This window comes from Symphalangus syndactylus, chromosome 3, assembly GCF_028878055.3.
Source record: "Symphalangus syndactylus isolate Jambi chromosome 3, NHGRI_mSymSyn1-v2.1_pri, whole genome shotgun sequence".
Classification (NCBI taxonomy): domain Eukaryota; kingdom Metazoa; phylum Chordata; class Mammalia; order Primates; family Hylobatidae; genus Symphalangus; species Symphalangus syndactylus.
Genome location: NC_072425.2, coordinates 141,899,530 through 141,925,111, shown reverse-complemented (window position 1 = coordinate 141,925,111; position 25,582 = coordinate 141,899,530). Strand labels below are relative to the sequence as shown.

General features: G+C 37.3%; 1 protein-coding gene across 8 annotated transcripts in view; it reads right to left on the bottom strand.

The window, feature by feature from the left end:
* CCDC15 (coiled-coil domain containing 15) overlaps positions 1-25,582 on the bottom strand; it is a 91,245-nt gene that overhangs the window by 35,142 nt on the left and 30,521 nt on the right. For 4 of the 8 annotated variants that reach the window (XM_063635601.1, XM_055273609.2, XM_063635598.1 and 1 more), the window contains 7 exons: positions 23,102-23,248; positions 21,700-22,872; positions 16,506-16,628; positions 15,401-15,508; positions 14,841-14,915; positions 3,901-3,993; positions 2,788-2,891 (listed from right to left, as the gene is read on the bottom strand). In XM_063635601.1, coding sequence (XP_063491671.1) covers positions 2,788-2,891; positions 3,901-3,993; positions 14,841-14,915; positions 15,401-15,508; positions 16,506-16,628; positions 21,700-22,872; positions 23,102-23,248 — 1,823 coding nt within the window. Of the gene's footprint in view, positions 1-2,787; positions 2,892-3,900; positions 3,994-14,411; positions 14,535-14,840; positions 14,916-15,400; positions 15,509-16,505; positions 16,629-21,699; positions 22,873-23,101; positions 23,249-25,582 lie in introns of those variants that run through there. The other 4 variants (XM_063635603.1, XM_063635602.1, XR_008656805.2 and 1 more) reach the window with 3 other exon arrangements.

Genomic DNA, 25,582 nt, shown 5'->3' with positions numbered 1-25,582 from the left:
AAAAGTTGAAAGACTGAAATTACCCGACTTCTAGACTTATTATAAAGCTACATGCCACACCCATTGTCGCCAGCACCCAGGTATAGAACTAAAGGGCCTGAGGGCAGGTCTGCCTCAACCACTGCCGCCACTGCAGGCACTCATGCTTGTCATCCAGGTGCCTGAGGATCAACTGAACTTACCCACAATGAGATATCATCTCACCACAGTTAAAATGGCAATTATCAAAACAACAAAAAGTAACAAAAGCTGGTGAGGATGTAGAGAAAAGGGAACTCTTATACACTGTTGGTGGGAATGTAAATTAATACAGAAATTACGGAAAACAGTATGGAGATTTCTAAAAAAAAAACCCTAAAAACAGAACTTCCAGATGATCCAGCAACTCCACTATTGGGTATTTATTCAAAGGAAAAGAAATCAGTGTATCAAAGGGATACCTGTACCCCCATGTTTACTGTGACACCATTCCCAATTTTCAAGATATTGAATCAACCTAAGTGTCTTCAACAGAGGGACACAAAGAAAATGTGGTACATATACACAATGGAATACTATTCGGCCACAAAAAAGAATGAAATCCTGTCATTTGCTGCAACACAGATGGAACTGGAAGTCATTATGTTAAATCAAATAAGCCAGGCACATAAAGACAAACATTGCATGTTCTCACTCACATGTGGGAACTAAAAAAGCTGATCCCGTAGAGGTAGAAAGTAGAATGATAGTTAACCAGAGGGTGGGAAGGGAGGAGGGGATGAAGAATGGGTTAATGGGTATAAACATACAGTTAGATAGGCAGAATAAATTCTACTTATTGGTAGCACAGTAGGGTGACTCTAGTTAACAATAATTTATTGTATATTTCAAAACAGCTAGAAGATTTGAAATGTTCCCAATACAAAGAAATCATAATGTTTGAGATGACAGATATCCTGATTACTCTGATTTGATCATTACACATCACACATTTGATCATATACATTGCATGGTATCAAAATATTACATGTATCCCATAAATATGTACAATTATTATGTATCAATAAAAATATGTAAGTAAAGCTACAATAATCAAGACAGTGTGGTATGACAAATATCAAGACAAATAGATCAATGGAACAGAACAAAGAGATCAGTGGAACAGAACAGAGAACCAAGTCCAAAAAACAGAGCCACATAAATGCAGTCAACTGATTTTTAACAAAAGAGCAAAGGCAATATGATTAATAAAAGATGGTCTTTTCGACAAATGGTGCTGGAACAACTGGACATCCAATGAAAAAAAATGACTCTAAACACAGATCTTACACCTCTCACAAAAATTAACAAAATGGATCATAGAGAAAAATGTAAAATGCAAAACTACAAAACTCCTAGAAGGTAACACAGGAGAAAATCTAAGTGACTTTGGGTATGGCAGCGACTTTTTCTATATATAACACCAAAGGCACAATCCATGAAAGAAAGAACTGATTAGGCAGACTTCATTTTGCTCTGCAAAAGATACTGTCAACAGATGAGACGACATGCTACAGACTGGGGAAAAAATGTTTATAAAAGACTGATAAAGAACTGTTATTCAAAATATACAAAGAACTCTTAAAATTCAACAATAAGAAAAATGAACAGACACATCACCAAAGAAGATATACAGATGACAAGCATGTGAAAAGGTGCTCCATATTATATGTCATTAGGGAAGTGAAAATTAAAACAATGAGACACTACTACACACCTACTAGAATGGCCAAAATCCAAAATACTGACACCACCAAATGCTGGCAAGGATGTCAAGCAACAGGAACTCTCATTCCTTGCTGGTGGGAATGCAAAATGGTATAGCCACTTAGGAAGACAGTTTGGTAGTGTCTTATAAAGCTAAATATATTTTTACCATATGATCCAGCAATCATACTCCTTGTTATTTACTCAAATGAGCTAAAAATGTATGCCCTCACAAAAACTTGTACATAGATTTTAAAGCAGCTTTATTCATAATTGCTAAATATTGGCAGCAAATAATATGTCCTTCAGTAGGTGAATGAATAACTAAACTGTGATACATTCAGATAATGGGATATTATTCAGTGCTAAAAATAAATGAGCTATCAAGCCATAAAAAAGCACTAGAGGAAACGTACATGCATATTTCTAAGTATAAAAAGCCAATCTGAAAAGGTTACATACATACTGTATGATTCCAACTATATGACATTCTGGAAAAGGCAAAACCATGCAGACAGCAGAGAGCTCAGTGGTTACCACAGGATAGGGTGTAAAGAGGGAGGAACAGGCAGAGCACAGAGGATTTTAGCGAAGCGAAAGCACTTTGTATAATACCATAATGGTAGCCACATGACATTATGTATTTGTCAAAACCCATAGAATGCCTAACACCAAAGGTGAACCTTAACGTAAACTATGGACTTTGGGTAATAATAATGTCTCAATGTAGGTTCATCAATTCTAATAAATTGTACCACTATGGTGCAGGATAGTGGCAGTAGGAGAGGCTACACATTTGTGGGGCAGAGGGTATACTCTCTGTACTTTCTGCTCAATTTTGCTGTGAGCCTAAAATTGCCCTAGAAAAATCAAGTCTAATAGAAAATCGAACCAAAAAACCAAACCATAGCTGTTCACCATCTTCCAATACTTCACCCAGATAAAAAATAGCTGTTTTCAATATGAATCAGAGGGCAAAACCATTACCTTTTTCTAAAGTTCATCTTCCAAAAACATCTTAATTGGCAATTTAAGGCTCACAGGGCAGATCAAATAACTTACTTTTCAATTTTCTTCTTTTGTTCTTTTTGCCTTTGTTGTTCTTTTACTTGTTCTCTCTCAATATCCATGAAAAGTCGTCTATGTCTCAGGTACTGCTTTTGACGCTAAAGGAAAGAAGTTAAAATTACTAAGATTCTGCTTTCAGAGGAATTTCCAAAGAAGAAAAATATTCTTATACCATAGACAAAAACAAACACAAGCAAACAAAAACAGATAATATAGAAGTTACATGGGATTAAGTCTTTTATTTCCTTCTGTCTATGGTCACTCAGGATGTCACACACACAATAATTTTATATTTTCAAGCACATAGCTATTACATGTTAATAGGCAAACCAGAGAAAGTATTTACTCTTTACTCTAGCCTAACATGGCACGGAGGAGGGTAGAAGGGCTGAGGTATACTAAAGCCTCAGACTCATAAATGAAACAAGTAGAATAAAAGCAAGTGCTACTAGACTGTGTGTGATCTGTTCATACCTCTGGATTTATATATACTCTTTTAAATACACAAGCTATTCAATGAGCAAAAAGCATGTCTATGTATATACCAAAGTAGTGCAGGACTTTTTGGTAAAAATTATTGAAGGTCTAAATAGTAGCTCTTAATACTGAGGATGCATCAGAATCACCAGTGGTATTTTTAAAAAACAAAAATGCCCTAAACCTGCGTTTTCAGATACTGATTTGGTATATCTGGTTTAGATCTAGGCATATTTGTATTTTGAAAAAAGCTCCCCATCTGATTCTGGTGAATGGCCAGGGTTAAGAACTATTGGTTTAAACTAACTTTAGATTGAAAAGAGAGAAAAAAAAAAAGAAAGCCATAAAGTAATTATCTTCCTTTAAATAAGTTATAGTGGCAAATATACATTAGCTGGAGAAATTTATTAGTATCAAATAATTGATTTCACATCAATGTACCCTAACTCATAGGAGCTTGGAAAAGAAATTCAACACATTATAATGAGTCAAGCAACTTTTATTTGATTTATGAAATTTGTAGTATTAGCTCTTTCATGTGTTAGGACACAACAAATTGTTTCCAATTTCTCAAATATTAATACTATCATAGTAGAAATGTTAGGGTCCAAAAGCAGTATCATTACATACCTCTTTCTTATCTTCTTCTTTATCTATGCCAGACTGAAATGCCAGTGGAGCTTGGAATTCAGTGCTCAATCCTGATTGATATCCATCATAAGCCTGTTAGAAGGTCCAGTCACACAAAGTGACAAAATTACCAAAAACTACCCCATGAACCATTTTGATCTTTTTATCCTTTTCTTTTGCAAACTTGGGCTCAATTGGATAAAGAAAGGGAAAAAAAAGTGAATATAAAGAATAAAATCAAAAAAGAATGAAAGGAAGCCGTTTCAGAAGGAATTAACCAAACATAAAATAATAAATCGAAGAAAAGGGTTCAGGTCAAAAATATGAATAAACAAAAAATTAAAATGCTCAGAATGAAAATTCTTTTAAAGTGGTCACTTGAAATCACTGTCATGAGTGCGCCTGGAATAGAATCTAGGATAAATAGCCAGATTCGTTAATATTTCAATTATATATATGATCACTTTGAATTTATACAACCCTCTTAGTGGGCATGAGTCCAGAGAAAATATTACATCAATCAACTGGAATGGCATGGAGGAAACAGGCTAATTTTCACCCATGTTTACCTGGAAAGCCTTATAACATAACTTGGTATATCTACTTGGACATTATATGGGTCAAATAATGATCTCCAACTTTTAGAAATAAAAAGTTTAAAATTATTTCATCTCTTAAGTTTAAGAGTTATTTATCTTTCAACGAGGTTGCAGGATACACGATCAATATACAAAAATCAATTGTATTTCTATACTTGTAACGAACAATCTAGAAAGTAATTAAGAAAAAATTTACATTTACAGTATCTTCAAAAAGAATAAAACACTTAGAAATTTAACAGAGGAAGTGTGAATTTTATACTCTGAAACATACAAAACATTGTTTTAAAAAAATGAAAGATGACCTATATAATGGAAAGACATCGCATGTTTATGGACTGGAAGACCCAATATTGTTAAGATGGCAGCATTCCCCAAATCGATCAACAAATTTAATAAATCTCCATCAAAATGTCAGTTGATTCTTGGTAGAAATTGACAAGATGATCCTAAAATTCTTGTGAAAATGCAAGGGTCCCAGAATAGCTAAGACAGTCTTGAAAAAGAACAAAGTTAGGGTACTCACTCTTTCTAACATCAAAACTTACTACAAAGATATAATAATCAAGACAAATTGTACTAATACAAGGATAGATATGCTATAGATCAATGGAATAAAAGTGAGAGTTCAGAAATAAACTCTTACATTTATAATGAGTTGATTTTCAATAAGAGCGCCAAGACAATTCAATTGAAAAATAAACGTCTTTTTAACAAATGATTCTGGGACACAGGTTATCCACATGCAAAAGAATGAAGTTGGACCGTTCCCTAACACTATACACAAAAATTTACTCAAAATGCATCATAGGCCTAAATATAAGAGCTAATACTATAAGACTTAGAAGAACGCATAGGAGTCAATCTTTGTGATTTTGGCTTAGGTAATGGTTTCTTAGATATGACAATAAAAGCACAAACCATGAAAGAAAAAGTAGACAAATTGGACTTTATCAAAATTAAAAACTTTTGTGCTGCAGAGGAAACCATCGAGAAAGTGAAAGGCAACCCACAGAACAGAAGAACATTTGCAAATCATATGTATCTGATAAGGGACTTGTATGTGGAACATATTATGAATTCTCATACTCAATAATCATAACGCAAATAACCCAATTACAAAATGGGCAAAGCATCTAACAGTTCTCCAAACAAGATATACAAATGGTCAGTAAGCACATGAAAAGGTGTTCAACATCATTAGCTAACAGGAAAATACAAATCAAAAGTACAGTGAGATGCTACTTCACACCCACTTGGATGGCAATAATTAAAAATACAGGTAACAAGTGTTGGTGAGGATATGGAGAAGTTTGAGCCCTCATATACTGCTGGTGGGAATGAAAAATGGTGCAGCCACTTTGGAAAAATCAGTTTGGCAGGTCCTCAAAAGGTTAAGCACAGTTATCATACGTTCCACCAATTCCACTATGAGGTATAATACGCCCAAGAGAAGTGAAAAATATGCCCACAAAAAAAAAACTTGTACACAAATGTTCACAGCAGTATTATTCCTAATAGCCAAGAAGAAATAAGCCAAACTTCCATCAATAGATGAATTGATAAATAAAATGTGCTCTATGCACAAAATGGAATATTTTTCAGCAATGAATAGGAACAAAGTACTGCTATATGCTACATCAATGGATTTTGAAAACACATGCTAAGTGAAAAAAGCCAGTCACAAAAGGCCACATCTTTCATGGTCTCCTTTATACAGACTACCCAGAATAGGCAAATCTGTAAAGACAGAAAATAGCTTAGTGGTTGCATAGGACTGGAGGTGGGGATAAAGGGAAAAGTGGCGTGGTACAGGACTTTTCGGGGGGTGATGAAAATGTTCTCAGATTAATTGTGGTTAATGCCACAAACACAACCTGTGATTTTTGCACAACCCTGTAAATACTAAAAATACTGTATACTTTAAATAGGTCAATTGTATATGTGAATTATAGTCATCATAATTTGCATATTCCATATTTGCAAATTTGCCTATTCACTAAAATTTATGTGTAATCCCAATACTCATGGTGCTTTTGCAGGCCTTTGCAGACATGCACAGAGCTGTGAAAAATTTGAGTCATCCAATATGCATGTTGCCAACTGAGGCTGACCAAGGTGATACTCTGCCTTTTTGTTTCAGCTCTCATACTGTAAATAAGTGTTCTTTTTGCAGTCTATTTGGTGCCAAGTTTTTGCATTTTTGTGTTCTATGTTGGTGATTTCACTGTTAAAATGGTCCCCATGCATAGCTGAAGTACTATCTATTATTACTAAGCACAAAAACGCAGTGGTGTACCTTATGGAAAAAATATGCATGTTAGATAAGCTTCATTCCAGCATGAGTTACAGTGCTGTTGGCTGTGAGTTCATGTTAACAGATCAACCATATATATTAAATAAGGTGTTTTAAAGAAAAATATATATAAAATAAGGTTATGTATTGATTAGTTGACAAAAATGGTATGACCAGAGGCTTGCAGGAATCTACCCCAGTATCTCCCCTAGGAGCAAAAATTCAGTATTTCCTGATTCAGTGTTTGTAACAACTTTATATAACACAACCACTATGAATGACAAGAATAAACTGTATATATCAATAAAGCTATTATTATTTTAGAAGTTATTTATTTGTTTTGTGACTCTAAAAGTCTGAAAATCTATACAGCAAAATGTTAATGTGAAATATCTCTAAAATTTATGGTTATCTTTTTCATTTGTGTTTATCTTTTCTACAATAAAAATGAAATTACTTTCTGTTTTCAATAAAGAAAACTGGACTCCCAGTACTGGCCAACGACGAAGCACACTATGGGCTCTCTCTCTTGCTATCATTGATCGTAACTAAGACTTCTGAGAAATGTAGCTCCTGGGATCTGGAGAGCATAGGGGGTAACCTAGAGAGATGTGAGCTAGAAAGTGGACCCCTTAATACTGTGTGTGAACTGGCATATATCTCAGAATCCCCCTTGAATTGTGCATGCATGGGACAGACCTATAGGAGTATAATGAAAGCTTTGAAAACTAAACTAACATTGGAGCCACTGTGCATAGGAGAGATCACTTACAGTTGGAATTTAACCAGGCTGACTGCCTGCTAGAACAAACAAACAAACAAAAGATACAATATTCTTTAGAGGATTTTAACAGAAACCAGAGTCTCAAAATATAATATTAGAAACGTTAGGCTGGCATGGTGGCTCATGCCTGTAATCCCAGCACTTTGGGAGGCCAAGGCAGGTGGAGTACTTGAGGTCAGGAGTTCAAGACCGGCCTGGCCAACATGGTGAAAGCCCGTCTCCACTAAAAATAAAAAAAATTAGCCAGGTGTGGTGGTGGGCGCCTGTAATCCCAGCTACTAGGAAGGCTGTGACACGAGAATCACTTGAACTCAGGAAGCAGAGGTTGCAGTGAGCCAAGATCATGCCACTGCACTCCAGCCTGGGTGACAGAGCAAGACTCCATCTCAAAAAAAAAAAAAAAAAAAAAAAAGTCTAGGATACAACTTAAAATTAGTTGACATAGAAGAAAGCAGGAAGATGTGACCAATTTTGAGGGTTAAAGATAATAAACAGATCCCAACTCCAGGGTGACCCGGATGTTGAATTAACAGACAAAACTTTTAAAGCAGTGATTAATACTTTATCTATGAGGTAAAGGCAAACCCAACTGAAGTAAATGAAAATACAGAAGTTCTCATCACAAAAATAAAAACTATTAAAAAAAATACAGATCCAAATTTTAGAGACAGAAAAACACAATATGTGAAATCAAAATTTCACTGGATAGACTCAATAGAAGATGAAAAAAAAGTCAGTGAACTTGAATCTATTGGATCAATATAAATGATCTACTGTGAAGAACAAAGAGAAAAAATAAGACTGAAAAAAATGAACATCATGTCAATGATGCATCTGTGGGACAATATCAAAAGGTCTAACATTTGTGTCACTGGAGTTGCAGAAGGAAAGGAGAAAATAATTGGTACGTAAAAAAATTTGAAGACATAATGGCAAAAAACTTCCAAAATTTGGTCAAAGATATAGATTTACAGATTGAAAATGTTCATCATACCTGAGATGGGACAAAACATTATGCCCAGACACATCATAATTAAACTGCTGGAAACCAAAAAATAACAAGAGTTTTGAAAGTAGCCAGAAAAAACAGACAGATGACATATAGAAGAACAATGACTCAAATAATTACAAATTTGCTATTGAAGACTGGAAACCAGAAGACAGTGGAACAATATTTTTAATGTGCTGAAAGAAAAGAACTGTCAACCCAGAAATCTATATCCAGTAAAAATATATTTTAGGACTGATGACAAAAGAGATATTCTCAGATGAAAGAAAATTAAGCAAATGCATTGCTACAAGACCTGCACTACAAGAAAAGGTAAAGAAAGTTAGCTGGAAAATGATACCAGGGAGGAATTTGGAACTTCAGGAATGAAAGACAAGCAACAAAAAGAGTCAATAAGTAGAGACTCTCGGCCGGGCGCAGTGGTTCACGCCTGTAATCCCAGCACTTTGAGAGGCTGAGGCTGGCGGATCACGAGGTCAGGAGTTTGAGACCAGCCTGACTAACATGGCGAAACCCCTTCTCTACTAAAAATACAAACATTAGCCAGGCATAGTGGTATGCACCTGTAATCCCAGGTACTCAGGAGGCTGAGGCAGGAGAATCGCTTGAACCCGGGGAAGCAGAGGATGCAGTGAGCTGAGATCACACCACTGCACTCCCGCCTAGGCGACAGAGTGAGACTCTGTCTCCAAAAAAAAAAAAAGTAGAGACTCTCTCAAGTTTTTCATAAAAACATGTATGATTATTGAAGGCAAAAAAATGGAGTTTTCAGTGTAGGTAGATGGAACACCTATGACAATTATAACATAAAGGGGAAAGGGTAAAAGGACCTATCTGATTATAAAGCTTCTACATTTACTTAATGTGGTAAACTATTAACTCAGAGTAGACTGTGAAAGGTTTGGTATGTATATTGTAATCCTCAGAGCAACTATTATAAGATAATATGAAGAGATAGAGCCAAAAAGGTAATAGGTCAATTAGAATGAAATTAAGTAATATTTAAATAAAGAGACTTCTGCTTGAAGCCACAATGCAATAATAGAACGGAATTTACCTTCCTGCCTGAAGACTGAAAAAACAAAAAACAAACAAAAATCTATACAACAATGGTTTTTAAACACTGGCTATAAGAAAGCACAGGATAATTATTTCTCATAGACAGTAAACAAATGTGGTCAGCACTACAATTGTCCCAGCTTACTGCCTGAATAATTTCTAGTCCACAACATGGAGAGAGGGATTCCAGACAGACCCTGGCAGCCTCTCTGGGGAGTGACAAGAAGAAACTACACTGTACCTTTAACACTTTGCTTGCAAATCTCAGCTAAATTTCCAAGTTCATTGCTTAGAAGTTATGCCTTCCATACAACTGTAGGACACAATTTAGCTAAGCTTCCTACCACTAAATAACAAGGATTACCTTTCCCCCAGTTTCCAATAACATGTTCCTCATTTCCTCGAGCTTCACTGGCAGTTTGTTTATTTATTTATTTATTTATTTATGAGACAGAGTTTTGCTCTTTCGCCCAGGCTGGAGTGCAGTGGTGCGATCTCGGCTCACTGCAACCTCCGCCTCCCGAGTTCAAGTGATTCTTGTGCCTCAGCCACCCTTGTAGCTGCGATTACAGATGCATGCCACTATGCCTGGCTAATTTTTATATTTTTAGTAGAAACAGGGTTTCACCTTGTTGGCCAGTCTGGTCTCAAACTTCTGGTCTCAAGTGATCCATTCACCTCAGCCTCCCAAAGTGCTGGGATTATAGGCATGAGCCACCATACCCATCTGGCAGTATCTTTAATGTAGACATATCCACCAATATTTTGCTTATAACAACGAAGATATTCTCTAAAATGATGGCCAGGAGCAGTGGCTCACACCTGCAATCCTAACACTTTGGGAGGCTGAGGCAGGAGGATCACTTGAGGCCAGGAGCTCAAGACCAGAGTAGGCATTACAGCAAGACCCTGTCTCTACAAAAATATAAACATTAGCCAAGCACGGGTAGCACAACCTCTAGTCCTAGCTACTTAGGAGGCTGAGGCAGGAGGATCACTTAAGCCACCCATTTGAGGCTTCAGTGAGCTATGATTGTACCACTACAATCCAGCCTGGGCAACTGAGTGACAGTCTGTTTCAAAATATAACAATAATTTAAAAAATGATACAGGCTTTCTCTGTCATGGGCCTTAAAATTCTTCACCTCTATCCATTACCCATTTTTTTAGCCATTTCCACATTTTTTCGATATTTGTTGTAGCAGCATCCCATTCCCAGTACCAAATAGCTACAAACAGGAAACAACCCAGATGGCCATCAACAGGAGATTGAATAAACAAACTGTGATATATTCAAATAATGGAATGCTATACAGCAATGCAAAGAACACATTATTGTTGCAGCAACATGAATGAATCTCAGAAACATTATGCTGAGTAAAAGGAACCTTACACAACAGGATTCATACTGTGCAGGAAGGTCTAGAACAGAGAAAACTGATTGTGGAACAGTCAATGGATAAATGGATAATCAAAATATAGTATATACATTCAGTGGAATACTATTCAGCCTTAAAAAGGAAGTAACTCCTATAATATGCCATAGCATTACGCTAAGTGAAATAAGGCAGGCACGAAAGGGCAAATACTGTATGATTTCACTATGAGGTACCGAGAGTAATCAAATTCATGAAGACAGAAAGTAGAATAGTGGTTGCCAGGGGCATGGGGAGAAGAGACTGAGAAATTACTGTTTAACGTGTATACAGTCTCAGTTTTACAAGATGGAAAAAAACTCTGGAGACGGATGGTGGTGATGGTTGCACAAAAATGTGAGTGTACTTAACACCACTGAACTGTATACTTAAAAAGGATTAAAATGGGAAATTTTATGGTATGTATATTTCATCACAATTTTTTAATGTGTCTACATTGAATTGTGTATAAATGCTTATGAAGAGGACTCAAAGGATGCATACAACTCTTGACAGTGATTAACTTTGAAGAGGTGAGAATTAGCTGGTGGGGCTTGAAGAGAAAACTTTTCCTCTGAGATAGTAGGAATAAATAATAACAGCAACAAAAAGAAGGTAAATGGTTAAGGCAGTTATTGTGTGATAGCTTTTATTTTCTGTATGAAAGTTGAGAATATGGGGGTGCAGCAAGAAGTTTAAGGAGTGTTTAAGATTTAGAATAGTCAGTGTAGGGCACTGGAGAGCAAGGTGGTAGGGAATAAGCAAGAAAAAATGCTAAGCAGCCCTGGGAACCCAGTTGTGACTGGAAATCCTAAGTATGAATGTGATATAAATCTATACTATTAAAGTGTTTTCTTCAAAAAGGCTGGATTATTTGGCAGCATAAAAGCTGAAAAGATGGCCAGGCGCAGTGGCTCACACCTGTAATCCCAGCGCCTTTGGGAGGCTCAGGCAGGAGGGTCACCTGAGGTCAGGAGTTTGAGACCAGCATGGCAAACATGACGAAACCCCATCTCTACTAAAAACACAAAAATTAGCCAGGCTTGGTAGCACATGCCTATAGTCCCAGCTTCCCAGGAGGCTGAGGCACAAGAATCACTTGAACCCGGGAGGCGGTGGCTGCAGTGAGCTGAGATTGCACAACTGCACTCCAGCCTGGGTGACAGAGTAAGACTCTGTCTCATAAAAAAAAAGGAGAAAAGGCTATTCCAGGGTTGAAAATTTCCAGGGATAGTAACAGCAGAAGGACAAGAAGAGATTCAGATCACCAAAGCTGTAACCTGAATTGAATATCCAGAGTAAGTACCCCTCTTGTGTGCTTTGTGAATGCCCCATGGGTCCTCTATCACTAATTATGCTGCTTCATAATTATGTTTATGTATCAATCTCTCTTCTTTAGATTGTCTGAAATTTGAGTGTTGTGTCTTGCTCACAACTGTATCTTTGATATTTAGGACTTAAACAATGGCTAACACCTAAAACGTGCTCAATAGATGTTTGATTGATTGGCTAACACATTCAAAACCTATCTACTGAGTGACTACTAAGTACTAGCCACTGTGCCAAGTGCTGTTCATACAATGGTAAACAAAACAGGTATGGTACCTCTCTCAAGAAGCTTATGGGCTAGTGGGAAATCTCTAGACAATAAGAAAACAAGTAAATTAATAATTAACTACAAATTGTTTTGTACTGAAAAGGAAACAAACAGAATGCAAGGATAGAGGAAAAACAGAAAAAAGGAGATCTATTTTTGATAAGATGGTAAGGATAGTCTTTTCCAAGGAGGTGACATTTAAGCTGAAACCTGAAGGATAAGAAGCGACCGACTTTATGAAGAAAAAAGGGAAGACTATCCAGACAAGAGGAAAAAACATATGCAAAAGACCTGAGGTACGAAAGAGCCTGGCAGGGCTCAGGATGTACAAATGACAATGTAGACTAAAACACAGCAGCATACCCTTAGGCCAACCTTACAGATCCAAACTAACAATCACCAAGAGTTGCAGTTCGGTCCTGAAAACCGCAGCCCAAACTCTATTTTCTGCTTCTTTGCCTCCTTTGAATTCTGCTCTCTTAAAGAGGCCAAGAGAAAATTTCTCTTCAGTCTCTCATACAGCCTAACACTGCTGGTTGCCGTAAGCCTTTGTTTTTAAAAACATAAAATCAGAAAATAAAAATTATGCACAGAGGAGTAAAATTCCAGTGATAATACACTAAACTTCAGTTAAGCCATGGAAAAATCTTAGTAGGCCAGGATGTTGTAACATTTTCTTGAAAAACTACAGATCTTAACTCAATGCCCCCAAACCTTAGGCAAGAGAAACCTAACAGGCTCTAGCCCAAACCTGATTAGTTTATTTCTTGGTGATCCTGCCTTATGCTCTACCAGCTTACTGATGGAGATCTAGTACAGGCCATGGGGAAGAAGATCCTTATAACCCCTGCCCTCAGAAACTGCTCATTTCTTCCCCTCTCACACTGTAAAAGACAATGGCCATCAGAAATATACCTTTTATAAAAATACATCTAAAATATAGTTTTTCAAATGGACAATAAATGCTCCCCAAAATACCCTAGGTTTCAATGGGAGACCTAAAATAATCTTAGGATTAGGATAATAATATCAGGATACATTTTGCACTATATGAAATAAAACAGGAATGTGCTTCTTGATCAGCCTGACCACTCCCAGTTTAGTAGGTACCTATAATCTTGTCCAAATTCCACTGCTCATACCCTGTGGTGCTCTACCTGTCGTCTGCTGGAAGTATCTCTCTGGTGCATGGGTGAAAGGTGCTAATGGCCACCCAGAAGCAAATCCTCTGGCCATCTTTCAGCTGACCAAACAGATAGCTGCTGCCTAAAGTATAAGTTCTAAAAGATACAAAAACACTTACCAAATTGTGTGAGCAGTGGTATCACAGTAGTGATAATACTGTAAGCTTCAGTGATAGCCCTGAGGTAATCTAAATAAGTCAGAATAGTCTGATATATTATGGCATAAAAGCAGACATTATACTTCTTGTCACCATTCTGGATTTTAACTCTACCTGCAAAGCAATCTTAAATTTCATCTATAAACCAAGGATAATAATAGTATCTATCTTCTATGGTTATTATGAAAATCAAATAAGATACTTCATATAAAATTCTAAAACCATTTTGGCTGTGGTAAGTGTTCAATGAATGTAAGCTGTTATTCATAATAATATTAATAATACTATTGCTAATCTTAAAAACAGATAACGTGATCATCATGATCTTTTTTGGTAACGAAACTACGACAAGCCCAGCTCAAACTCTAATTTGCTTTCTGTTGCTTACTCTTTAATACACCCTGCTCTACCTACTCTCTGGCAGAGCCTGGATCTTGGATTTCATGTAAAATATATCCATGGCGCTCTGGAAGTAACTCCTTCCTCCATCTCTCATCTGTCATATCACGTGAGGCCTGCTCATAGTTCCTGTGCTAAAAGACAATATAAACACTGAACATAAGTTATCCAAGCAGGATCATCATTCCTGTGGCAATGGTAAAAGCTTCAGAAGACTGAAGTAGTTTCAATAGGTCAGAATGGTGTGATACATCACAGAACAAAAGAATGTTATATTCTTTGCCTGTTATTACTGACCTTAACACAAAATTCCTGAAGCAGTTACATTGCCCTGTCGATCTTCAGCCAAAAAAAAGCAATTTACACTCTGCTGCTTACTCACTATATTCTGCTCTACTTCTCTAGAAGAGACTAGATCTTGAATATTGTGTGAAACATACCAGTGGCACTCCAGGAGTATTTCCTCTTGCAATCTCCCATTTCTCAAAAGATGAGGGTGGTTTGATATGCTTGTTCTAAAGGAACAACAAAATACAAAACTGATTGTTTAAGCAGAAATGATGGGCTAGTGACAATATTATAGACTTCAGTGACAATCCCAGATTAATGACACTAGGTGAGGATAATAGAATACAGTTAAAGCTGTGTGTGTGTGTGTTTTCAACATAAAAATTTCCAAACATGCATCAAAGTAGAAAAAAAAAAGTATAATGAGTCTCAAGATTCAACCATTACCCAGATTGAACAATTAGCAACATTTTGCTTTATTATCTTTCTCTTCTCCAGTGTTTTTCCTGGAGTATTTTAAAGCAAATTCCAGATTATTCTGGCACATTTTGAAATAACCAAAAACATTATACTCTTAGCTTTATTCTGGAGCCCTTAATTCTATGTATTCCACAAACAAGCTAGCTTGACAGGCTTCAGCCTCAATGTTATATAATTTAGCCTTGTTCCCCTTTTAGAAGGTATACAGTCCTCCTACTGTGCTCAGTTCTACCTGTTCTCTAGGGGAGTCTTGGTCCTGGATTTTAGGTACAACATATTGATGATAGTCCAGAGGTAATTCCTCTCTCACTCTCTCTTCTCTCATAAAAGATGCAGGTTGCTTGAGAAACATGTTTTAAAGGAAAAACAACAACAGAAAAAAAATTGTGTAATGCTAATCATAATATCATAAGCTTCAGTGAAAACTCCAGAGAAATGAAACCAGGTAAAAATATTCTGACACATTTTGATATGAGGGAGATGTTACACTTCTGGCTCAACTATGTAGACCTTAATCCTTAATCCCATCATGGACAGAACAGTCTGACAAACTCACCAAATCCTAAGTATCTTCTAGTTCCTACATTGTTCATGTAGGGGCATTATGCATGCAGCGATACTGTTGGCTTTGGTAAGAGCTGAAGAATAATCTTGTTAAATTAAAATAGTCAGCTGATTCTGGAATAAGATATGAACGTGATACATCAGCCTCAGAAATCACAGAACTGATTTTGACTCATATGGTTACCTAGACCAGGGTCTTTTGTACCACTGAAGTACAAAGTAGAAGAGAAAAAAAAAAAAAAAGGAGAGAGACCAAGAACTGAATTGTTTAGAGTTTAACACTCTATGTTCCTGAAGCAGTTCCTCTGTTCTAATAGGACTTAGGATCATCTTCCCACTAATGTGGGAAGGAATAAAAAATACTATATTCTGGCCAGGGACAGTGGCTTATGCCTGTAAACCCAGCACTTTGGGAGGAAGAGGCAGGCAGATCACCTGAGGTCAGGAGTTCGAGACCCGCCTGGCCAACATGTCAAAACCCCATCTCTACTAAAAAAACAAAAATTAGCCAGGCATGCTGGCATGGGCCTGTAATCCCAGCTACTCGGGAGGCTGAGGCAGGAGAATTGTTTGAACCTGGGAGGCGGAGGTTGCAATGAGTCGAGATTGTGCCACTGCACTCCAGCCTGGGCGATAGAGCAAGACTCCATCAAAAAAAAAAGCCACCATATTCTTAGGTTAGCTCCAAAGTCCCTCATTCTAAATTACTAGTTGTTGGGATTTATAAAATCGGGGTACTTTCTTCCTGTTTATATCTTTTTCTTCTGCTCTACCTGATTTCTGATGTCATCCTGGTCCTGGGATTTGGGAGGCAAACACTGATAGTCTGCCAGAGAAAAGTCTTCTCTCCCTTTCGCATCTGTCATATCAGAGTATGGCTCCTTAAAGTGTACTTTCTAAAAGAGAAAATAATAATAAACTATAAATTGTCTAGTAAGACTAATATGATGGCAATAATATTCTAGGCTTCACTGAAGGCCAAAGGGTAGTTTTTCCCAGGATAATATAAAACATTATAGAATAAAAGAGAAACTCATACTTTTTGTCAGTTCTGAAGTTTAGCTGAGAACAACCTTTGAAAGCTTCAAACTACACTCTAAACAATTCAGTTTCTGTTGGTCTCTATCATTTTTCTTTTCTACCTTGCCTCTGATGGAGGCCTGATGATGCCTGCATAGAAGATCCTGACGGACAAACCACTGCTCAATGAAATAAAAGAGGATACAAACAAATGGAAGAACATTCCATGCTCATGGGTTGGAAGAATCAATATCGTGAAAATGGCCATACTGCCCAAGGTAATTTATAGATTCAATGCCATCCCCATCAAGCTACCAATGACTTTCTTCACAGAATTGGAAAAAACTACTTTAAAGTTCATATGGAACCAAAAAAGAGCCCACATCGCCAAGTCAATCCTAAGTCAAAAGAACAAAGCTGGAGGCATCACGCTACCTGACTTCAAACTATACTACAAGGCTACAGTAACCAAAACAGCATGGTACTGGTACCAAAACAGAGACATAGATCAATGGATCAGAACAGAGCCCTCAGAAATACTGCCGCATATCTGCAACTATCTGATCTTTGACAAACCTGACAAAAACAAGAAATGGGGAAAGGATTCCCTATTTAATAAAGGGTGCTGAGAAAACTGGCTAGCCATATGTAGAAAGCTGAAACTGGATCCCTTCCTTACACCTTATACAAAAATTAATTCAAGATGGATTAAAGACTTAAGTGTTAGACCTAAAACCATAAAAACTCTAGAAGAAAACCTACACAATACCATTCAAGACATAGGCATGGGCAAGGACTTCATGACTAAAACACCAAAAGCAATGGCAACAAAAGCCAAAATTGACAAATGGGATCTAATTAAACTAAAGAGCTTCTGCACAGCAAAAGAAACTACCATCAGAGTGAACAGGCAACCTACAGAATGGGAGAAAATTTTTGCAATCTACCCATTTGACAAAGGGATAATATCCAAAATCTACAAAGAACTTAAACAAATTTTCAAGAAAAAATCAAATAATACCATCAAAAAGTGGGCGAAGGATAAGAACAGACACTTCTCAAAAGAAAACATTTATGCAGCCAACAGACACGTGAAAAAATGTTCATCATCACTGGCCATCAGAGAAATGCAAATCAAAACCACAATGAGATACCATCTCACACCAGTTAGAATGGCAATCATTAAAAAGTCAGGAAACAACAGGTGCTGGAGAGGATGTGGAGAAATAGGAACACTTTTACACTGTTGGTGGGACTGTAAACTAGTTCAACCATTGTGGAAGTCAGTGTGGCGATTCCTCAGGGATCTAGAACTAGAAATACCATTTGACCCAGCCATCCCATTACTGGGTATATACCCAAAGGACTATAAATCATGCTGCTATAAAGACACATGCACACGTATATTTATTGCGGCACTATTCACAATAGCAAAGAGTTGGAACCAACCCAAATGTCCAACAACGATAGACTGGATTAAGAAAATGTGGCACATATACACCATGGAATACTATGCAGCCATAAAAAATGATGAGTTCATGTCCTTTGTAGGGACATGGATGAAACTGGAAAACATCATTCTCAGTAAACTATCGCAAGGACAAAAAACCAAACACCGAATGTTCTCACTCATAGGTGGGAACTGAACAATGAGAACTCATGGACACAGGAAGGGGAACATCACACTCCGGGGACTGTTGTGGGGTGGGGGTAAGGGGGGAGGGACAGCATTAGGAGATATACCTAATGCTAAATGACGAGTTAATGGGTGCAGCAAACCAACATGGCACATAGATACATATGTAACAAACCTGCACATTGTGCACATGTACCCTAAAACCTAAAGTATAATAATAAAAATAAAAAATTAAAAAATAATTAAAAAAAAGAAGATCCTGACGGACAGCCAGAGGAAGCGCCTCTCTCCCTCTCCTACCTATCAAAATGGATGTTGGCTGCTTCAGATTTGCTTTCTATAAAAGAACAAACACAACATATCAATTGTTCAGTTAAGAATGACAGGTTAAGACTTCAGGTTTTAGTGAGAATTCTGGAGTTAACCAAGATCAGAATATAATTGAGCACCTTATGGAATAAAACAAAAAACTACACTCCATTCCACAAAAGTCCAACCACAACCCTAAGTAATCTAATTCCTGTTGCCCTCTTTCTTCTTCCTTTTAGTCTAACTGATCTCTGGTGGAGGGCTGGCCTTGGAACCTGTGTGAAAGAAAATGCTGAGTACTTATGGACCACTCCTTTTTCCATCTTTCAGCTGTCTAAGCAGATAATGGCTGCCAGAAATATTTCTCCTAATGAAGAAGATTAAAAATAAAAAATTAAATTGTTCATAAAATCTGGGTAGAGTGTTGATTTTAAAAATTAAATAAAAAGAAAACAAACAGCAAATTGTTTATTTGGAGTAATATGCTGCTGGTAATACTTTAACACTTAGTAAGAGCACTGGAGTTTTGAGAAATCAATCAAGAAACTATTTTTTCCAAGTATGGATCTCCAAATCAGGTACAATATACAGCATGTCTATTTTCATTATGCTTTGCAGATACTGTGTTTTTTACAAACTGAAGGTTTGTGGCAATCATACGTCAAGCCAATTCACTGGTGTCACTTTTCCAATAGCATGTGCTCGTGTAATGTCTTTGTGTCACATTTTGGAAATTTTCACAATATTTCAGACTTTTCCATTACTATTATATCTGGTATGGTGATCTGTGATCAGTGATCTTTGATGTTACTATCCTAATTGTTTTGGGGCACCATAACCATGCTCATATAAGACAGCAAGCCTAACTGATAAATGTTATGTGTGTTCTCACTGTTCTACCACCTGGCCACCCCCCCACCTCTCCTTAGACCTCCCTATTCACTGAGACACAACAATATTGAAATTAGGCCAATTAATAACCCTACAATGGCCTCTAAGTGTTCAAGTGAAAGAAAGAACCACATGTCTCCCACTTTAAAGCAACAGCTAGAAATTATTAAGCTTAGAGAAGTAGGCCTGTTGAAAGCCAAGACAGTCCGAAGGCTAGGTCTCTTGTACCAAACAGCCCTGTTGTGAATGCAGAGGAAAAGTTATTGAAGGAAATTAAAATCTACTCCAGTGAATAAGTAAGAAAGCAAAATAGCCTTATTGCTGATATGGAAAATGTTTTAGTGGTATGGACAGATCAAACTAGCCACAACATCTCCTTAAGCCAAAGCCTGATCCAGAGCAAGGCCCGTTAACTCTCTTCAATATTATGAAGGCTGAGAGAAGTGAAAAAACTACAGAAGAAAAGTTGGAAGTTAGCAGAGGTTAGCTCATGAGGTTTAAGGAAATAAGGTGTCTCTATAACATCAAAGGGCAAGGTGAAGCGGCAAGTGCTGATGAGAGGCTGCAGCAAGTTATCTAGGAGATCTAGCTAAGATCACTGATGAAGGTGGCTACACTGGACAACAGATTTTCAGTGTAGACAAAACAGCCTCATATTGGAAGAAGATGACTAGGAGTTTCACAGCTAGAGAGAAAAAGTCAATGTCTGGCTTCAAAGTTTCAAAGGACAGGCTGACTCTCTTGTTAGTGGCTAATGCAGCTGGTGACTTTAAGTTGAAGCCAATGCTCATTTACCATTCCAAAAATCCTAGGGCCCTTAAGAATGGCACTAAATCTACTTTTCTTGTGCTTTATGAAGGGAATAACAAAGCCAAGATGACAGCACATCTGTTTACAGTATGTTTTACAGAATATTTTACACTTACTATTGAGACCAACTGTTCCAAAAAAAATAAAGATGCCTTTTAAACCGCTCATTGACAATGCACCTAGTCACCCAAGAGCTCTGATGAAGATATACAAGGAGATTAATGTTGTTTTTTCATGCCTGCTAACACAACATCCATTCTGTAGTTTGTGGATCAAGAAATAATTTTGACTTTCAAGTCTTGTTATTTATAAAATACATTTCTTAAGGCCGTATCTGTCACAGACAGCGATTCCTCTGATAGATATGGGCAAAGTAAGTTGATACCCTCTGGAAAGGGTCCACCATTCTTGATGCCATTAAGAACATTCATGAATCATGGGAGAAGGTCAAAATACCAACTTTAACAAGAGTTTGGAAGAAGCTGATGCGAACCCTCATGGACTTTGAGGCATTCAAGACTTCAGTGAAGGAAGTAATTGTAATGTGGTAGAAACAGCAAGAGAACTAGAATTAGAAGTGGAGCCCAAAGATGTGAGTGAATTGCTGCAATCTCATGTTCAAACTTAAATGGATGAGGAGTTACTTCTTATGATGAGCAAAGAAAGTGTTTTCTTGAGATGGAATCTGTGAACATTGTTAAAATGACAACAAAGGGTTTAGAATATTACACAGACTTAGTTGATAAAGCAGTGGCAGGGTTTAAGGGAATTGATTCCAATTCTGAAAGAAGTTCTACTGTGGATCAAATGCTATCAAACATTATCATATGCTACAGAGAAATCTTTCGTGAAAGGAAGAGTCAAATGATGTGGCAAACTTCATCATTGTCTTAAGTAACTTCCACAGCCACACCAAACATCAGTAATCACCACCCTGATTAGTCAGCAGATATCAACATTAAGCCAAGACCCTCCAACAGCAAAAAGATTATGGCTTGCCAAAGACTCAGACAATCGTAAGCATTTTTTAGCAATAAAGTATTTTTAAATTAAGGTATGTACTTTTTTTAGGCATTATGCTATTGCACACTAATAGACTACAGTACAATATAAACATAACTTCTATATGTACTGGGAAGCCAAGAAATCTGTGTGACTTACTTTATTCCAATATTTGCTTTATTGCAATGGCCTGGAACTAAACCCACAGTATCTCCAAGGTATAATTGCAGTCCTTACAAACCCCTCCTCAAACCCTAAGTAGCTCATTTCTTTTTGTATCTCCTTTCCACCTATTTTACCTGATATTTTGGTAGAAAATCTTCGTCCTGACATTTGGGTAGAATATTCTGGTCGTTGGAGAGAACATGCAGGTCTCTGGGTAGAAAATCCCGGTCCTGACATATGGGTAGAACATTTTGGTCTTCAGGAAGATAACCTTGGTCTCTGGGTAGAAAATCCTGGTCCTGACATATGGGTAGAACATTTTGGTCTTCAGGAAGATAACCTTGGTCTCTGGGTAGAAAATCCTGGTCCTGACATATGGGTAGAATATTTTGGTCTTCAGGAAGATAACCTTGGTCTCTGGGTAGAAAATCCCGGTCCTGACATTTGAGTAGAATATTTTGGTCTTTGGGAAGATAAGCTTTGTCTCTGGGTAGAAAATCCTGGTCCTGACATTTGGGTAGAATATTTTGGTCTTTGGGAAGATAACCTTTGTCTCTGGGTAGAAAATCCCAGTCCTGACATATGGGTAGAATATTTTGGTCTTCAAGACGATAACCTTTGTCTCTGGGTAGAAAATCCCGGTCCTGACATATGGGTAGAATATTTTGGTCTTTGGGAAGATAACCTTGGTCTCTGGGTAGAAAATCCTGGTCCTGACATTTGGGTAGAATATTCTGGTCTTTGGGGAGAACATGCTGGTCTCTAGATAAAAAATCCTGGTCTTTAGGTAGAAAATCCTGGTCCTGATATTTTGGCAGAATATCTTGGTCTTTGGGGAGAACATGCTGATCTCTGGGTAGGAAGTCCTGGTCCTGATATTTGAGTAGAATACTCTGGTCTTTAGGGAGAACACAGTGGTCTTTGAGTAAAAGATCCTGGTTTTTCGTTAGAAAAGCCTGCTTTGTGGGTAGAAAATCCTGGGTTTTCAACACAATACTCCCTTCTTCTAGCTCAATACTCTGGGCTTTCAGCATAATATCCTGAGTTTCTGTCTTAATAGGCTGGCCTTCTGGCTCAATGGCCTGGCCTTCTGCCTCAGTAACCTGAACCTTCAGTTCAACAGCCTGGGTATCTGGCTTAACACTCTGGATTCCTGTCAAATCACCCTGGGTTTCCAGCAAATCACCTTGGGCTTCTGGAAAATAATCCTGGGCTGCTGGCAGAATATCCTGAAGGCCCTCAAAATGTAACTGCTTTTGTTCTTCCTCTTCCATCAGAACAAATAATGGATTTTTGAATTTTACTTTCTAAAAGTGAACATAAACACCAAATACAGAATGTGAGTTAGTAGCAATACTCTAGGCTTTCCAAAATAATCAAAATATCAAAATGATATGGCAGTGAAGCAAATTACTAGAATAAAATGTGAAATTATAATCTTTGTCCAACTTAACAAAAGCTAAATCTACAATCCTAAATCAGTAAAACATTACTGGCAATACCTAGTCCAAATCACAATTTCTCTTATTGCTTTACCTGAACTCTGCTGAAAGGTTTGTTCTTATCTTCAGAAAGGATATCCTGCTGGTCCTGCTGGCCCCTCCCAAACAAATCTTCTTTCCCTTTCTCATCAGTTACAAGAGATGAAGATTCCTCATAGTCAGGTTCCTCACAGTCAAGTTCCTAAAGAAAAAAACAATGAAAACGCACACACACACACACACACACACACACACACACACACACCATGTAGCTATTATAGGAAGAAACAATGTGATTGCAATAAAATTCTAGGCTTCAGGTCACTGCTATTATAATTTTAGTAGGTCAGCATAGTCAAATGTTATACAATGTTTACAGTGTAGGACTATATAATGAAAACTAAAAAGATAATTGAAAGAAATGACAGATGATCAGAATAAATGGAAACACATAACATGTTCATGGATCAAGAGACAGGATTGGTAAGATGGTAATATTTCTCAAATTTACAACACTCCCTATCAAAATGCCACTTGGCTTTTCTTTGGCAGAAATTAACAAGTTAATCATAAAATTCACATGGAAATGCAAGGAACCCACAGTAGCAAAACACTTTCTTGAAAAAGAAGAACAAAGATGAAGGTCGCATTCCTCCCAATTTCAAAAGCTACCACAAAGTTATAGGAATCAAGACACTGTAATACACATACAGAACAATGGAACAGAACTGAAAGTTCAGAAATAAACTCTCACATTTATAGTCAACTGATTTTTGACAAGAGTACCAAGAAAATTCAATGAGGAAAGAATAGTGTTTTCAGCAGGTGATGCTGAGACAACTAGATACCTATATTCAAAAGAATGAAGGTGAGCCACTTATTTACAGCATGCATAAAAATTAACTCGAAATGGATCACAGACCTAAAATTAAGAGCTGAAAACTATAAAATTCTTAAAAGAACACATAGGAATAAATCTTCATGACCTCAGGATAAACAATTATTATTTAGATAATTCATCGAAAGCACAAGCAACATAAGAAAAAAAGAAGTGACTAATTTAAAAATGTTATGCCATAAACAATACTATTAATCAAGTAAGATAACAGTCTACAGAATGGGAGAAAATACTTGCAAATCAACTATCTGATAAGAAACTTGTATCTAGAATATATACATATTATATATTTTTTTCTGTATAAATTTATATATATATATAAACACTTAACAATTTGATAATAAAAAGACAACCCAATTAAAAAATGGGCAAAGCACATGCATAGGCATTTTATCCACAAGAGTTATACAACTGGGCAACAAGCACATGAAAAGATACTGAAGATCATTAGTCATCAGGAAAATATACTACAAATCAAAAGTACAGTGAAATACCAATTCACATCTACTAGGATAGCTATAACAGAAGAGAAGGACGATAGTAAGTGTTGGAGGATACAGAGAAATTGGAACCCTCACATATTGCTGGTGGAAAACTGTTTAGCAGTTCTTTGAAATGTTAAACATAGAATTACTATATGATCCAGCAAGTTCACTCCTAGAAATGAATGTCCTAAGAGAAATGAATGTCCACACAAAAATGTGTACACAACTGCTCATACACAATCATTCATAATTCATAAACACCAAGAAGTGAAAAGAACCCCAAAGTCTACTAACTGATAAATGGATAAACCAAATGTGGTACATCTATACAACAAATTATTGAGCAATAAAAAGAATGAAGTACTGATACATCCACTACAATGTGGATGAACTTTAAAACATTATGCAAAGAGAAAAAAACAGTCACAAAAGACGATACATCATATAATTCCTTTCATATGAAATGTCCAGAATAGGTAAACCTATACAGACAAAAAGTAGATTAGTAGTTGCCTAGGATTGAGGTTAAGGGCAAGGAGAGAATGAGATACAGGGTTTCTCTTAGGAGTGAAGAAAATGCTCTAGAGCAAATCCCAAAAGCAAGATAGCTGGCTAGAAGCAGCCAGGAGGAACATCTACTACTGAGAGACTGGAACATTAGGAATATGGTACACTCCTAGCAGATCTTTGGAGGGAAGGCATTAAGAGTGGACAGAGGGAAGACACAGATGCTGGGCCAAAAGAGGAGGAAGGTGGGAACCTTGAATGGGGCTACCGTGCACCAGGAATTGTTCCTGGCCCCCAGTGGCTCCTGCGGAAGGGATGAATTGAACAAGTGAGGAGTGACCTGCTCACTCCACAGACCTCTGGAATCCTGGCAGCAGGAGACCCCACAACCCCCACCGACACTTACGCTGGCTGGGAGAGCTGCTTAGAGAGGTGATGGGGCAGAATTCCAGCCAGTGCAAAGCCTAGAGGGTTCGGTACAGGAGTATCTGTAGTAGGGCATGGTCAGGCTGTCCATCCCCCAGGGCCCACCTTGCTCCCCTAGGAGACATTAGCCATAGGGGAACTGTCAGATGTGAACAGAGCAGGGCAATCTTGCCCGTGAGACAGGGCCAGTTTTACGTGAGTGCACCCCTGTCTACCAGTC